At 47.0% G+C, this 15,559-nt stretch overlaps 1 protein-coding gene across 2 annotated transcripts in view; it reads right to left on the bottom strand.

Moving 5' to 3' along the window:
* LOC144821589 (rho-related BTB domain-containing protein 2-like) overlaps positions 1-15,559 on the bottom strand; it is a 453,559-nt gene that overhangs the window by 173,863 nt on the left and 264,137 nt on the right. For both annotated transcript variants that reach the window (XM_078678799.1, XM_078678800.1), the window contains one exon: positions 1,736-2,817. In XM_078678799.1, coding sequence (XP_078534925.1) covers positions 1,736-2,817 — 1,082 coding nt within the window. The remainder of the gene's footprint in view (positions 1-1,735; positions 2,818-15,559) is intronic.

Raw genomic sequence — 15,559 nt, 5'->3', positions numbered from 1 at the left:
GACGATCTGCGTGTCGTCAGCATAAATAAAAATCAGACATTCCATCTGATTAAGAGCAGAAATCAGTGGCTGCAGGTAGATGTTAAAAAGGAGCGGTGAGAGGGCCGAGCCCTGCGGCACTCTACAGGTAATGGGCGCTGATGTTGATACTAGGTCGGACAACTGCACTTTCTGCGATCTATCTTGCAAGAAAGAGGTAAGCCAACCTAGTGCGGACCCCCCGATGCCCAGGTCTCTCACACGCGACAACAGTTGACTATGACACACCGTGTCAAAAGCCGCGGAGAGATCGAGTAGCACCAGGGCCCCTGGGATCTTCTTATCAGCTCTACACCTCAATTCGTCTAAAATAGACACCATCATCAGCTCCATGCTGTGATGTACCCGGAATCCGGCCTGATTCTGCTCTAGCAGATCATTGGTCTCCAGATGCTTTGAGAGGTATGTCAGCACATGCTGTTCCAAAACCTTTGCTAAATAGGGTAATTGGGAGATGGGCCTAAAATTCTTACAATTTTTGACATCCGCCCCTGGCTTCTTAAGCAGCGGAATCAGGCGGGCCTCCTTAAGCATAGCCGGAACTTGTCCAGTTTCCAACGACTTATTTAGAAGGTTAAGAACATCCTCTTCCATCCCTGGCATAGCTAGCTTAAAAACCCTCGGGGGGCAAGGATCCACATGGGAGCCTGACTTTACCCTCCCAACCAGGCTGGCTAGCATCTCCTTCGTAATCAAGGGGAAGGTATTCAGGGGGTTATCAACTTTAGGGCTAAGAGGCGTAACTTGTAGTGAGCATTCTAGAACGGGAGTGCGAGAGATTTCTAACAGGAGATCTTCAATTTTCTTAATGAAAAAATCCTGGAATCTTTGGCAGTCCTCCTGTGAAAATTCAGGCCTCTGCTCCTTATTCTTCCTCAATTCAGAGAGCACCTTGAAGACTTCTTTCTGCGGATATCGGGCTGTTGCAATCCTGGTCTCAAAAACTCAGATTTTCGTGCTAGGATAGCCTTTTTATACGCGGCCAGCTCTTGCTGATATAGACTCTGTGCCGTCGTATTAAAATCCCTCCTCCAGGCTCTTTCAGCCTTCCGGAGGGCCTGTTTCCTTAACCTCAGCGAGTCATTAAACCAAGGCGCTCCTGCTCCTTTATCCACCATTTTCACCTTTCTAGCCGGTGCCACCACTTCGATGGTTGATTAAACAACACGTAGAAGCAATGGAAAGGAAAGCTAGCCCTCTGACACCAACGAACCCCCTAATGTCATTAGACAATAGTTTCTCCTTCAAGCATCTCTAGAGCATATGTTGGAGCCCAGGGCATCAAACTGGTGATCTTTCAACAGGGATCGTATGCAACCTTTGTCTGCTACGGCTGAGTGAGACAGAGTGTGTGGCTACATTTGTTTTCTTCAACACTTCATACTCAACACGTTTTGTAGAGTGTCAAAGAGAAAATTTTAAGAGCTTCGATAAAGCCATGAGTAAGGTTGATCTCATATCACCTTAGATGACTTTGTGGATATGGGGATCTTCTGTCACTGGGCTGGTGGTCAAGAACGGTTGCTCAATCCCTTCCGGTTACTGAAGCCTGCACTGGATCTTCTTTCTATCAGGTGCTCTGGTTACTGCAGGGCAAGCACTCTGCTACACATTCAGGCTTGGTCTTGGTCCAGATCAATGCAATGCTACATCCAGCATACCACAAACACACAACCACACACCGTTCTCACATTACCTGAAAATACCCCTTTGCTGAGGCACTCTTTGATGCGGTTGGCTCGCCGCACGTGGAAGGCTTTGGTGATCTCCTGGTTCATGAAACTCTCCTTATTGAGCACGTTCTCCACCATCATTCTGAGATCAAAGACTTCCAGAACCTCTGCGATAGTTGCAACTTGCATCAAGTCTGCCCTTCCCTGGTCCAGACGACCAGTGTACAAGTACTCCAGAACAGCCCGGAATGGGCTTGCCTGGATGGTGCAGTCCATGTAAACAACAGTCATCAGTTTCTCCCGCTGAGTAACCGGGTCCTCCACCATTTCCAACTGCATGCTGATGAACCCTCGCCCCCAGCTAGACAATTTCCTGCCCAGCACCCCTGGCTCAAGTTCCCAGCCTAGGGGGGTTTTCCTCAAATGGAACTGGTGTCCCCCATGTCTCAAGGCATCATCGCTTCTGGAAGTCCTTAGGGAAGCCTGTGGTACACCCTGTAGACTGTGGTCCCCCAAGAAATCCTTGTCAATGTCTAAGCTTTTAGTCCTAATGGCAGGCTCCTTGCCCGCTCTCCGCTCTCGGACCTGGCCCTGGCTCACCTGATCTGCACTCCTGTCACTGGTGCTTGTACTGGAACCAGAGGATTTATCCGCCAAGGTCTGCTCATTTGTGGTCCCACCAATGCTCATGTCTAGGGTGAAAAGATCATAGAACTTTGAGCAGGAAGTGGCCAGGTAAACTTTATGAGCAAACACTCTCTGCCCACTCTGAAGAAGAAACATCACATCGGAGCACAGAGGGGTGCAGAACAGCATGTCAGGACCCCTTCCATCGCTGGCCGGAGGGTCTGGGACATGAATGATTGGAGGGGGAGGTTTCGGAGGCAGGAATGGAGCCTGCAGCAGAGGCCGCTGCACCTTCTTCAAGTGGGACTTCCAGAACTGCAGGTGCCTCCTGGCGATCAGTGCACCTCGGATCGCATTGTCAAAAACATCCTTGATGCCAAACTGAGCAACCACGCTGGTCTCGTAGTAAGAAATTCCAAGCTCCTTAGCTACTTCATGGCCGGTCTCAGGCGGAAGGATGTCAGTGGGCTTGATGGGCCTAGGAGAAGATGAAAGCAAAGTACATGATTAATCAAGAGTCGACAACTGTCTATCTGTGCTCCTATTCAACAATCATTACTTCCAGTACAAGGGCAATTGAAAACAGTGATGCATGGCTGTATCTGTGACGCAATACTTTCTGGCCTTCTTACCCCACCGCTCCTTTTGATGGGACTAAGTTCATATCATTCTGTCTCAAGACTGAAGGTAAAAAGGCAGGGACTTGTGGCTGCAAGAAAACATGTGCTGTGTGTGTGTGTTATGATGCTGTACCTGCAGAGATAGTCACATATTTTTACAGTACAATTTATTGTTGAGCAGAATTTTGCCAAAAGTCCCCGTTAGTTGTAATAAGTAGCTCTGGCAATCATGGACCTCTGCTATGCTGCACCATAAATTCATGCTTTAAAAAGAAATTCTGCCTTACAGTGCCTGTATCATTAAATGTTCTTCACTACTTCTATAGATGGGGGGAGGGAAAGCTTTTATAAATATAAATGTCAGTTACTCTGAGAAAAATAAATCAAACATATGGTTCTTATATGTAACATGAGTGGCAGTTACATGAACAGATGCTGGATATGTAGGACATTATTTATATATATATATATTTATTACATCATGTTGCATGTATTCGTAAAGCACACTATAGTCAACTTTGGAGTATCCAGGTGCTGATCAGGTGTGTGTGAATGGCACCGCCTATGACAGGTTGGCTAACTGAAAAGTCAGGGCCTCAACTTCTTGCGGGATTCAAGAAGAGGGGAGGGGGGCTCTGTTCACGCCTTAGCAGCGAGGTAAGAGTATGACCGCCCGCCTGGTCTGGTTCTGTGTATGTGTGCGGTGTGTGCAAGCAGGAGGCCTGCGGAGTGGAGATGTCTGGGTGGTTGGTGGAAGGAGATGCGATTCTTCAAGTAGGTGGGGCCTAAGTTGTGTAGCGCCTTGAATGTGTGTGTGAGGAGCCAGTGGAGCGCTCTCAAGTGTGATGTGATACGAGTTCTGGTGGGAGGTTGAGGATGAAGTCTGGCTGCAGAGTTTGTGGGGGAGGGGCGGGTTACATTCCACGTGCATTAACACGGACCTAAAACGGAAACCAAATACATACGACTGAACAGGATTAGAGCAACAGATCAAATGTCATCAGCAACTGTGCTGCAGCCAGGCCTGACCACTTCCCACTGTCACAAGGTCTTCACTCCTGGAAACGCAGAGGCTCAGTCGTTCCTCGCACACTGATGAGGGCTAACTCGAGGGCACACGGCACACAGTCGAGCAATGAAGCTGGTTACTCCACCCAAATGAGTAGCGGTGGTCTGTAGTGTTATGAAGCCCCCGTAGGGTCATCATTACACAGCACAGTCTAGTCTAGCACAGACGTAGAAGAGGAGTCACTGATGAGGCGGCCGGGGCTCCCAGGAGTTAGGGAGAGCCCCGGGGCGGCCAGCAACACAGCACCAGTGTTGCGGGGCTCCCATGCAGAAGAGGGAGTCCCGGAGACAGAGAGCCCCGCCCACACCGCCGACCAGAGGAGTCCTGCAGGGCCGGTGAGTGGGGCCCCCTGTGTTTATTTTTGAAGAGGAGGGCATCGGGGCACATTGCCTCTCGCCCCTCCACTCCTGCAGGTGCTGTCGTCGCTCCGGCTGACCATTGTTTGGGGGCATTGCAGAGGGTAGAGCGGCCCCGGTTGGCAGCGGGCCGCTCCCCCAGCGGGCAGCATTGTTTCTCGAACCCACGAGGCTCAAAGGGGGCAGCTCCCACGTTCCCCGAGCCCAGATGGCTCCCACGAGGCACCATTATTTTTAAGAGCCTAGAGGGCTCCTGGTGACACATTGTTTGACAGCCTAGAGCAAGTGTTTATTCCTAGAGCCAGAGGGCTCCCAAGCGCACAGTTATTTCTAGAGCCAGAGGGCTCCAACCCTCTGCACAGTTACGCTCCTAAGGGCCAGTGAGGGCCCATGTCGCCGTTTTGAGTCTACAGCTGCCCAGCAAGTAGTGGGCAGCTGCACCATTTAGGTTTTCCTTCCTAGGGACCTGTCTCTGGACTCAGGAGTGAGTCGCACTCCTTCGCCCCTACTTTGGCCTTCCCCAGCTGCGCAGCACTTAGTGCCAGCTGCAGCGTTTAGGCCCTGTTCTTGTACTCAGCTGCCCAGCAAGTAGTGGGCAGCTGCTACATTTAGGTTTTGGCGCAGTGGCGCACCTGGACCTTAAGCTGATTTATGTACTACTTTTTGGGTGTTAGGAAATGTACCGTGTGTAGTATGTTTTGCGCACCCTGCCTTGATACCTCTAAATGTATTTTTATGCTTAGGATGTTGTGTTTCCTAGTATAGGTTATGCTAGTGAGTTCATGGTTCCCTGCATGATATATGCCTAAGGTGTTTAGGATTGCGTAGGGTGTACTTACCTTTTACCAGTGGTTACTGGTTGTGTGCTACATTTGCTATTTGGTGCTACAATTATTTTATGTTCTAAGTGCTATTTCTACAAAGTGCTAGTTCTACCAAGTGCTTATTCCTGACAGTGGTCCACGTGGCCCTGTCCCATGTATATAATCCCCTGTAAATTCCGCCCATGCCAGTGGCACAGGGTAAATTGTGTGTTTATTATCTAATGTGTTTGGTATAATACAAAGGCTATTTTTATATATAACGTTGTGTGGAGTTTCCTTTGTGGTGGGCCTTGGGTGTTGTTGCTGGGTGCGCGCGCAAATGCTTTACACATTGCCTCCGAGATAAGCCTGACTGCTGGTGCCAAGCTACCAAGGGGGTGAGCAGGGGTTATCTTTGGCGGGTGACTTCCTTCCCCTGACTAGAGTGGTGGTTTCTGCCTGGCTTTGGCGCAAGCCTTAGCCAACCAGAAATCCCCATTTCTAACAGTGATACTAAATATAGAGTGTTCTAAGCTGATGATTATACAGTGTCTGAGGGAAGGAGGCCATTTGCAAGAACTGCTTCCACTATTGTCAGGCTAAAACCCATATTATGGCTGGCAATACTACTTGTAATACGAAGTAAATACAATATAGTTTAAAGTATCTATGGTTGAGTTACAGCCAGACCAAGAGACCTGGCATTCTAAAAGGTTCCGAAACGATTTGGAGTGCGATGCAAAGACAATATTATTTAAGGATAATAGTTATTGCCGGACAAAGAAACAGGCTGTTTTAAGAGACTTACTCGTAATACGATGCAAACACAATACAGTCTAAGGTATCTATGGATGAGTTACCACCAGACCAAGAGGCAAGCCATTAGAAGAAAGTAAGAGACTAATAGTAATATAATAATGCAAATACAATATTGCTGAAAATATATAAGGTGATAGATACTACCAGAACAAGAGACATGCTGTTCTATGAGGTTGAGAGACTAGTTGTAAAATTAAGCAAACTCAATATAGTTTTAAGAATCTAAAGATGAGTTACTGCCAGGCCAAGACTCATGGCATTTTAAAAGGTTAAGGAACTATTTAGAGTGCAATGCAACCACAACATCATTTAAAGTATCTAAGGATAAAAGTTATTGCCAAAGAGACAGGTTGTTTTAAAAGGATAAGAAACTACTTGTAATACCAAGCAAACACAATATATTTTAAAGTATCTATGTACGAGTTACTGCCAGACCAAGAGCCAAGCAATTCTAAGAGGTTAAACTATTTGAACTACGATGTAAACACATCATTTAAAGTATTTAAGGATAAGGGTTATAGCCACATCAAGATCCATAATGAAGTCTGCTGCCACGATTACAGCGAAAGACAAAACACGTGTGGGCAAGTGGAAAGTCAAAGCGTAAGGACCAAATTGGGGAACTGAATAAAGAACTGTTGATACCACGGCTTCAACACCAGAACAATTGTTTGAGTGCTCTGAGGACTTTCTTAAACCCAAATTAGAATGTTTTCTGGTAGCGGAAGATCCGGTGACTTTCCCTCCTCCAGTGTACCAAACTATATTCGGACACCTATGAAAAGGACTCTAACATATTTTCGGCTTTTGCCTCAGGAAGAAAGAGGAGGCACGAGAGTATACGGGAGGATATGGTGAGTGGCCTGCCTGCAGACTGGTTGGACTGAAAGGATAATGTTACTTACCCAGTAAAGGAAAATTCTACTTACCAGTATGCATCTGTTCTTGGCATGTAGAGCTGCAGAGTTACACACTGTGCATAGATCGCCATCTGGTGGTGGGCCCGGATGATTACACTTTGTCTTGGAAGCGTCTTTGTTTGGTAGGTGACTCCTCCTGTAGAGCGTAGTGCGCATGGGCATCAACTCCATCTTCAGATTGTTTTACGCCATTAGGGAAATGATGGAGTTGTAAGAGTACAGAAATTCCATGTCTAGCGTATCTAATTAAGATATTACAGGAACAGATGTAGGTAGAGGGGAGGCGGGTGGGCGTGTGTAACTGCAGCTCTAAATGCCAAGAACAGATGCATACTGGTAAGCAGCATTTTCCGTTCGAGGCATATGGGCTGCAGACCACACACTATTGCATAGATTGCACAGCAGTTTCTCCCTTAGCGGCGACCACCCGCATCTGTTGCAGTAGTTTGAAATAATGTTTTGAGTACTGCCTGGCCCACACTAGCTTGTTGCTTTGCTTGCACATCTACACAGCAGTGCTTTGTGAATGTGTGCGGTGTAAACCATGCAGCTGCTTTGCAGGTTTCATCTAAGGGAACATTTCCTAAGAATGCCATAGATGCCCCTAGTTTACGGGTGGAATGAGCCCTAGGGTGAATGGATAGAGTGCGTTTTGCTTTTTGGTAGCAAATTTCAATGCATTTGACAATCCACCTTGCAATCCCAGCTTTTGAAACGGGATTACCCTTATGTGGAGGAGAAAAGGACACAAACAATTGTTTTGTTTTACGAAATGGTTTTGTCCTATCAATATAGTAGAGGAGAGCTCTTTTGACATCTAATGTATGGAGGGCTCTTTCAGCAACCGTCTGTGGTTGAGAGAAGAATACTGGCAACGCAAGAGACTAATTGAGATGGAACGGTGAAATGACTTTTGGAAGGAATTTGGGGTTTGTCTTGAGTTGCAAGAATGGTTCTTGAATTGTTCATGCATGAACCTCATTTACTCTTCTGAGTGATATAATAGCAATTAAAAAAGCAACTTTCCATGAAAGGAACTGGAATTCACACTTATGCAAGGGTTCAAATGGAGGACCCATACGTCTAGTGAGCACAATATTTAGATTCCATACAGGGGAAGGTGGTACCCTGGTAGGAATTATTCTTTTGAGTCTTTCCATAAATGCTTTGATGGTAGGTACTCTGAATAATGACAGAGGTTGTCGCTTCTGAAGGTAAGATGCTATAGCAGCTTGTAACCTGATTTAGAAATATGCTAAACTACATCTGTGTAGATGGAGCAGGTAACATATGATGTTTTGGATAGAAATATCTAGTGGGTTAATGTTGTTATTTGTGCAATATATAACAAATCTTTTTCACTTAGCTGTGTAGCATGCTCTAGTGGTGGGACGTCTCGCTTCTTTGATAACATTCATGCAATCAGGCGGAAGATTGAGGTATCCAAATTTCAAGACCTCAGGAGCCAAATCGCTAGGTTGAGCTGCATGGGGTCTGGATGCATGATCTCTCCATGGTTCTGTGTGAGTAGGTGTGGAGAGAGTTTTAATTTTTGATGTGGTACTACTGAGAGTACTAGTAGTGTGGTGTACCACGGTTGTCTTGGTGCAATGTGAGGGAGTGTTGCTGTAGCTTGCGCACCACTAACGGAATGAGTGGAAGAGGCGGAAAAGCGTATGCAAATCTGTTTGACCAACTCATCCATATCGCATTGCCTTTGAACAATGGGTGTGGATACCTGGTGGCAAAGCTTGGGCATTTGGAGTTTAGGTGTGTGGCAAACAGATCTATGTCTGGTTAGCCCCACTTACGAAAGAAAGGTTGAAGAACTTGAGGATGAAGTTCCCACTCGTGAATCGTATCTGTTGTCTTTGACGACTTAACAGATCTACAACTTGATTGTGAATTCCTGGTAGATGCTCTGCTAACAGAAAAATCTTTTGAGGAATGGCCCACCTCCATATGCTCTGCGCCAGCCGGGAGAGCTGTAAGGAGTGTTTCTCCCTGTTTTTGAATGTAGTACATGGTTGTCATATTGTCGGTGCGGACTAATACAGCCTTGCTTGATAGATAGTGTTGAAATGACTTTGAGCTAGGAAAATGGCTAGCAACTCCAGAAGGTTTATGTGGAGTAGCTTTTGTTGTGGTGTCCATATGCCCTGTACTGTGTGCTGTTCTACATGGGCTCCCCAGCCTGTGAGAGATGCGTCTGTGGTTAGCACCACCTGTGGAACTGGCTCTATGAACAGCCAGCCCTTTGAAAGGTTTTTGGTGTTCCACCACTGCAGAGAACGATATGTCCGGTCGTATACCACCACCAGATCTGTTAGTTGTTGTTGAGCCTGGTTCCATTGGCTTGCTAAGCACTCTTGTAGGGTGCGCATTTGGAGTCTTGCGTGTGGTACTATGAATATGCAAGATGCCGTCATTCCAATTAATTGCATGAACACTCTAGCTGGTAGTGAGTGTTGCGGCTGGAATTTTTGTATAAGAGTTTGCATACTTTGCATCGTTGCTGGATTGGGGGATGCAATTGCTTTGGGGGTATCTATTGTGGCACCCAGATACTGTTGCCAGAGGGATGGTTGGAGATGTGACTTCTTTTGATTTACTGTGAAGCCGAGCTTGTGCAGCAGGCACATGGTCTGATGAGTGTGCTGCACGCACTGGTGGTATGATTTGGATTTTATTAGCCAATCGTATTGGTATGGGAAGACATGAATGTTGTCCCTTCTCAGGTGTGCTGCTACTACTGCTAGACACTTTGTGAAAACTCGAGGGGCTGTAGTTACTCCGAAAGGGAGTACCTTGAACTGGTAATGTTGACCTTCTAGTATGAACCGAAGGTACGTTCTGTGAGCTTTGTGAATGGGAATGTGGAAGTAGGCGTCCCTGAGGTCTAGGGTGGCAAGGAAGTCGCCTTGTTTTAACAGAGGAAGGACCTGCTGTAATGTGACCATATTGAAGTGGTCAGACTGTATGTAAAGATTTAGAGGTCTCAGGTCTAGTATAGGTCTGAGGGAGCCATCCTTTTTGGGGATAAGAAAATATAGGGAGTAAACTCCTGTGTTTTGATGGTGTTACGGGACTGGTTCTTTTGCATTCTTTTGCAGTAGAGTGGCAACCTCTTGTTTTAGTAGTGTGAGGTACTCCTGTGACATGGGACGCTGTCTGGGTGGTATTGTTGGAGGAGTGGAAGTGAGCTCGAGGCAATAACCTGACTGAATTATTTGTCTCACCCATCTGTCTGTGGTGATGGAGTTCAAGACATGTAGGAACTGTTGTAATCGCCCCCCGACAGGAGTGGAATGGTCTTGGGGGAGGGGAGGGAAGTCACTGCTTAGGAATGGAGGCATTGCGGTTATTACCTCTGCCTCTACCTTTAGGGTTGTTGCCTCTATATCCTCCTCTGTAATGATCTCTATTGGGCGAGGATTGGGTGGGTGCTTTATAAGAAGAGGAGGTATTGTCCGTTTGAAAACCCTTGGAGGCGACCCTGTAAGAGGAGCGACGAAAGGAAGCTCGGGGAGTTTGAGTTTGTAAATCTCCCATGGATTTTGCTGTATCGGTATCCTTTTTCATTTTCTCTAATGCATTATCAACCGTAGGACCGAAAAGATGTTGTTGGTCAAAAGGTTGATTAAGGATACTTGCATGTACCTCTGGTTTGAACCCAGAGATGCGCAACCAGGCATGCCTACGTAGAAGTACTCCTGTATTTATTGCTCTTGAGGCTGTGTCAGCAGTGTCTAAAGCACAACGTACTGAGGCATTGGTAATGACTTTGCCTTCTTGTATCAAGTCAGCAGCCCTTTCCTTATATTTGTCTGGCAAATGTTGCAAAAGTGTTACTAACTCATCGTAATGAGCTCGATCATATCTTGCTAACAGGGCTTGAGTGTTAGCAATTCTCCAGACATTAGCTGCTTGTGAGATGGTACGTTTGCCTGAAGAATCTAAAAGTTTGGACTCCTTATCAGGGGGAGGAGCATCCCCTGTTGTTTGCGAGTTCGCTCTTTTGCTAGCATTTGAGACTGCCAATGAGTCTAAAGGCAACTGGCCTTTGACGTATGCTGGGTCAGCTGGAGCTGCTGTATACTTTTTGTCTAGTCTGGGATTCATGACTCTGGCTCTGAAGGGGTCTTTGAATACTTTTGGTGCATGTTTTATCACTCCCTTAAGCATTGGTAATGTGTTTGTGGTTTTATGTGATGGCAGTAATGTATCCATAAGGAAATCTTCCTCTATTGGATCAGTGTGTAAATGTACCCCATGAAAGGTGGCTAACCTATGAATGAGTTGTGAAAACCATATACAGTCATCTGGAGGAGATGGCCTGGAAGGGTATGCATCATCTTGTGGCAGATCTACTGCATCTGGTGCATTAAAATCCTCCCAGGGATCATCTGATGGACCAGGAATATTGTCTGGGTCATCTGTGTCATCTATGGGTTGCTCGTCTTCTACCTCCTCTGAGTAATTATCAACATCCTCATCATCATCTGCTGGTGCAGGGCTGTGTGTGGTGGATGGTGAGTGTGCAGGGGAAATGTCGAATTCTGGTAGTTCTGTCAGTGGTGAAAGAATTCTTATGAAAGAAGTTTGAGCATGTTTTTTTAGGGGAACTGGAGGTGTCTTGGGAGGGTCCTGCTTCCTTTTCTCAGGCACTGTAATTATATGTCCAATTTTTGGATGTATATGAAGAGTCTTTTGTTTTGGATTTGGGTGAAAAAGCTCTTCGGTGGAAGTATCCTTTTTCGGCACCGACTTGTCTTGTTTGGGGCCGAGATGTTTAGAAGGTTTTACAGTGTCTATTATAGTCTTTGGAGTAGGTTTCGGTTTCGAAGACTTGTGTTCCGAATCTCTCTTGGAGTCGTGTTTTTTGTTCAGATCGGGTGTTTTTGGATCCGGATTTTTGGGTTCCGAAGGTTGTTTCGGGTCGACAACTTTAGGTGCTGAAGTGTGTTTCGGTGCTGAAGTAGATTTTGGGTCGACTTTTTTCGGTACCGGAGCTGGCTTTGGTACGATAGTCTTGGGAACTATCTTCGGTGCTGAGCTTGTTTTCGGCTCGACCGGTTTCGGCATCGAGGGTTGCTTCGGTGCCGGAGTTGGTTTAAGGATCTTTTGCTTGTTGGGACCGACAGGCTGACTCGAGCCCGAGTCGCCTAGAGGCTTTTTTGGATTCCGTGTTGCCGAGCTGGAAGGCGGGGCGTCGGACATTTTTGGTCGGTGTGCACCTGGACCCGAAGGTGGAGGTGGAACCGAAGCCTGGCTCTGTATGGGGGTGTGAACAGGGTCGACAACCTCGTCCTGATGTTGTTCTTCGGACTCTAGATCTGGTGTCGATGATGAGGACTGCGCCATGACTCTTCGAGCTCAACGGTCTCTGATAGTTTTCTTCGACGGGAACGAAGCGCAGGCCTGGCTCTCGTGCTCTGGGGACAAACACAGATTGCACACCTCATGTAGGTCAGTGTGGGGAAATTTGTGTCCACACTGAGGGCACTTCTTGAAGGGTGTTCTTTCCATGGGCCAAAGGCCTAATGGCGGAGTTGGGTCCAATGTAAGGGTGGGCATAGTGGGCGTAGTGGGGCTCCGCGGAGCTACGCGGAGAGGGCGAGAAGCTACGCCCACTCCCGCACTCCGCGTAGCCCCACTACGCACCTCCCTCCCGCTCTCCCCCGCATACATTATTTAAGCAATTAGCCTTATTAAAACAATATTAAAGCACCTACCTTGTCCGGGGCTCGTCCGGGGCTCCCTCTTGAATAGCGTCCTGTTCCTGGATACCAATGCGCATGCGCGGGCGGCCGCGCATGCGCATTTCTCCCAAGAAATGCGCATGCGCGGCCGCCCGCGCATGCGCATTGGTATCCAGGAAAAGGACGCTATTCAAGAGGGAGCCCCGGACGAGCCCCGGACAAGGTAAGTGCTTTAATATTGTTTTAATAAGGCTAATTGCTCAAATAATGTATCTAGGGGAGGGCGGGAGGGAGGCGGGTGGCGGCCGACTCGGCTACGCCCACGGAGTGGGCGTAGTGTTGCCGGCTACGCTGTCTACGCAAAATGCGTAGAAGGCAACACTACGCCTACTCCGTGGGCGTAGCCGAATCGGGCGCCCAGGGTTAGTCCAATGGCCCCGACGAACGCTGGAATCGAGAAGCGCCAACTTTTCCTCGACGCCGGAAACAGGAATCACGATCAAAGACGATGCCGATGATATGATGGATGACTGTGAAGTCGAAATGAGATCGGTAACGGGACCGAACGATAAACACATCCGAGCCCGATGGCGGGAAAAAAACAATCTGAAGATGGAGTCGATGCCCATGCGCACTACGCTCTACAGGAGGAGTCAACTACCAAACAAAACCTCTTCCAAGACAACAAAGTGTAATCATCCGGGCCCACCACCAGATGGCGATCTATGCACAGTGTGTAATCTGCAGCTCATATGCCTCGAACCATCTGTTCTTGGTATGTAGAGCTGTAGATTTGCACGCTTTGCACACTCCTGCCATCTAGTGTTGGGTCTGAATGTTTGCAAGTTGTTTTTCTTTGAAGAAGTCTTTCCAGTCTCAAGGTAGGTGACTCTACTTTAGGTGATAGTGCGCACGGGCATCGACTCCATTGTTAGATTGTTTTACCGCAGAGGGTGAAAATTGAGTTAGTAAGCGTAGAATAGAGATGTCCATGCATATTTATGTAAAATAAGAACAACTACAGGAGACTGCGGAGGTGGGTGGGTGCATGTGAATCTACAGTTCTACATGCCAAGAACAGATGCTTTAATGGGTAAGTAACATTATCCGTTCGAGGCATGTGAGCTGTAGATCACATGCTTTGCATAGAGTATAAAGCACTAAACTCTCAAAGCGGTGGCAGGCCTGTAGTTGTTGTAGTTGTTTGAACCAGTGTTTTAAGTACTGCTTTGCCTACATTAGCTTGTTGCCTCGGTAACACATCTACACAATAGTGTTTGGTGAATGTGTGTGGTGTAGACCATGTTGCGGCCTTACAGATGTCAGTTAGGGAAATATTCCCTAAGAAGGCCATGGTAGCCCCTATTTTGCAAGTGTAATGAGTTCTAGGGGGTATTGAAAAGGTTATTTTTGCTTTCACATAACATGTCTGGATACATTTCACGATCCATCTTGCATTGCCCGATTTCGATATGGGATTGCCTTTGTGTGGTGAAGAAAAAGCAACAAAGAGCTGCTTTGTTTTGAGAAATTCTTTTGTTATTTCCACATAATATAGTAGAGCTTCTAACATCAAGTGTGTAGAGCTCGTTCTGCTACAGAATCAGGTTGAGGAAAGAACACAGGTAACTCACCTGATTGATTGATATGAAAAGCAGAAACTACTTTAGGAAGAAATTTAGAATTGGTTCACAGAACCACTCTGTCTTTATGAAGCTTAAAGAAGAGCTCTTGTATAGTTAATGCCTGGAGTTCACCAACTCTCCCTAGGGAAGCTATTGCTATGAGGAAAGCTACCTTCCATGAGAGGATTTGTAACTGACACCAGTGCATTGGTTCAAATGGTGGACCCATCAGCCTATGTTTAAGTTCCACGCTGGTACATGTGGGACTAATGGTGGTATCACTCTTTGTAATCCTTCCATAAAGATTTTAATCACTGGTACTCTGAATAGAGATAAGTGTTGTCTGTTTTGTAAGTATGCAGCTACTGCTGCTATATGTAAGAGAATGGATGTATAGGCAAGTCCAGATTGTTGTAAATGTAACTGGTAACAGATGATGTTCTGTACAGAAGCATCACGAGGATTGATATTGTTACTGTTAGAATAGATAACAAACCGTTTCCATTTTGCTGCATAATATACCCTAGTAGTAGGCTTTCTAGCGTCTTTTAGGCTATTCATACAGTTATTATTATTATTATTATTTAGGGATTTGTAAAGCGCCTGGTGACCCGGAGGCATCCCCGCGCTGTGAAGCTAGAAGTTGACCGAGAGGGGAGGGAGAAACTTTATTTAGGGAACAGCAGAGTTTTGAGTTGCTTGCGGAAACGCAAGTAGCCTGGTTCCAACCGCAGACTGCGGGGAAGCAAATTCCAGCGAGTGGCTGCCTTTACGGAGAAGCGGCGGCCTCCAGTACGTACCCTCTTGAACTTGGGGACGTTTGCCAGTCGCTCATTGTCCGAGCGCAGAGATCTCGAGGCTTTGTAAGGGGTAACCATCTCTCCTAGGATCGAAGGGCCTTGTCCATTGAGGAGCTTATGAGCGATGCACATTGCCTTAAACTCGATCCTCTCTCGTACTGGCAACCAGTGGAGAGCCTTAAGCGCAGGTCTGGCAGAGGTTCTGGAGAGAAGACCCATAAGCATGCGGGCAGCCGCATTTTGGGTACGTTGTAGCTTGGCCAGAGTAGCTTCAGGGGCTCCTAGGTAGACCGCATTGCTGTAGTCCAGTCGTGCAAGGACCAGACCCTGCACCAGGAGTTTCCTAGATTGAGGGGGAAGCAGAGGGAGGATCTTGCGGACTGACCGCATAAGTCCAAAGCAGGTTCCAGCTGTTTTAGTTGCCTGGGTTTTCATTGATAAATCTGGTTCGACCCAGACCCCAAGGCTCTTAATTTCTTTCTTGGGGGCGGGTACCTCACCCATAA

Source organism: Lissotriton helveticus, chromosome 2_2 (genome assembly GCF_964261635.1).
Source record: "Lissotriton helveticus chromosome 2_2, aLisHel1.1, whole genome shotgun sequence".
NCBI lineage: Eukaryota > Metazoa > Chordata > Amphibia > Caudata > Salamandridae > Lissotriton > Lissotriton helveticus.
Note: the sequence above shows the minus strand (reverse complement) of the source record. Positions and strands in the feature narration are given on the sequence as shown.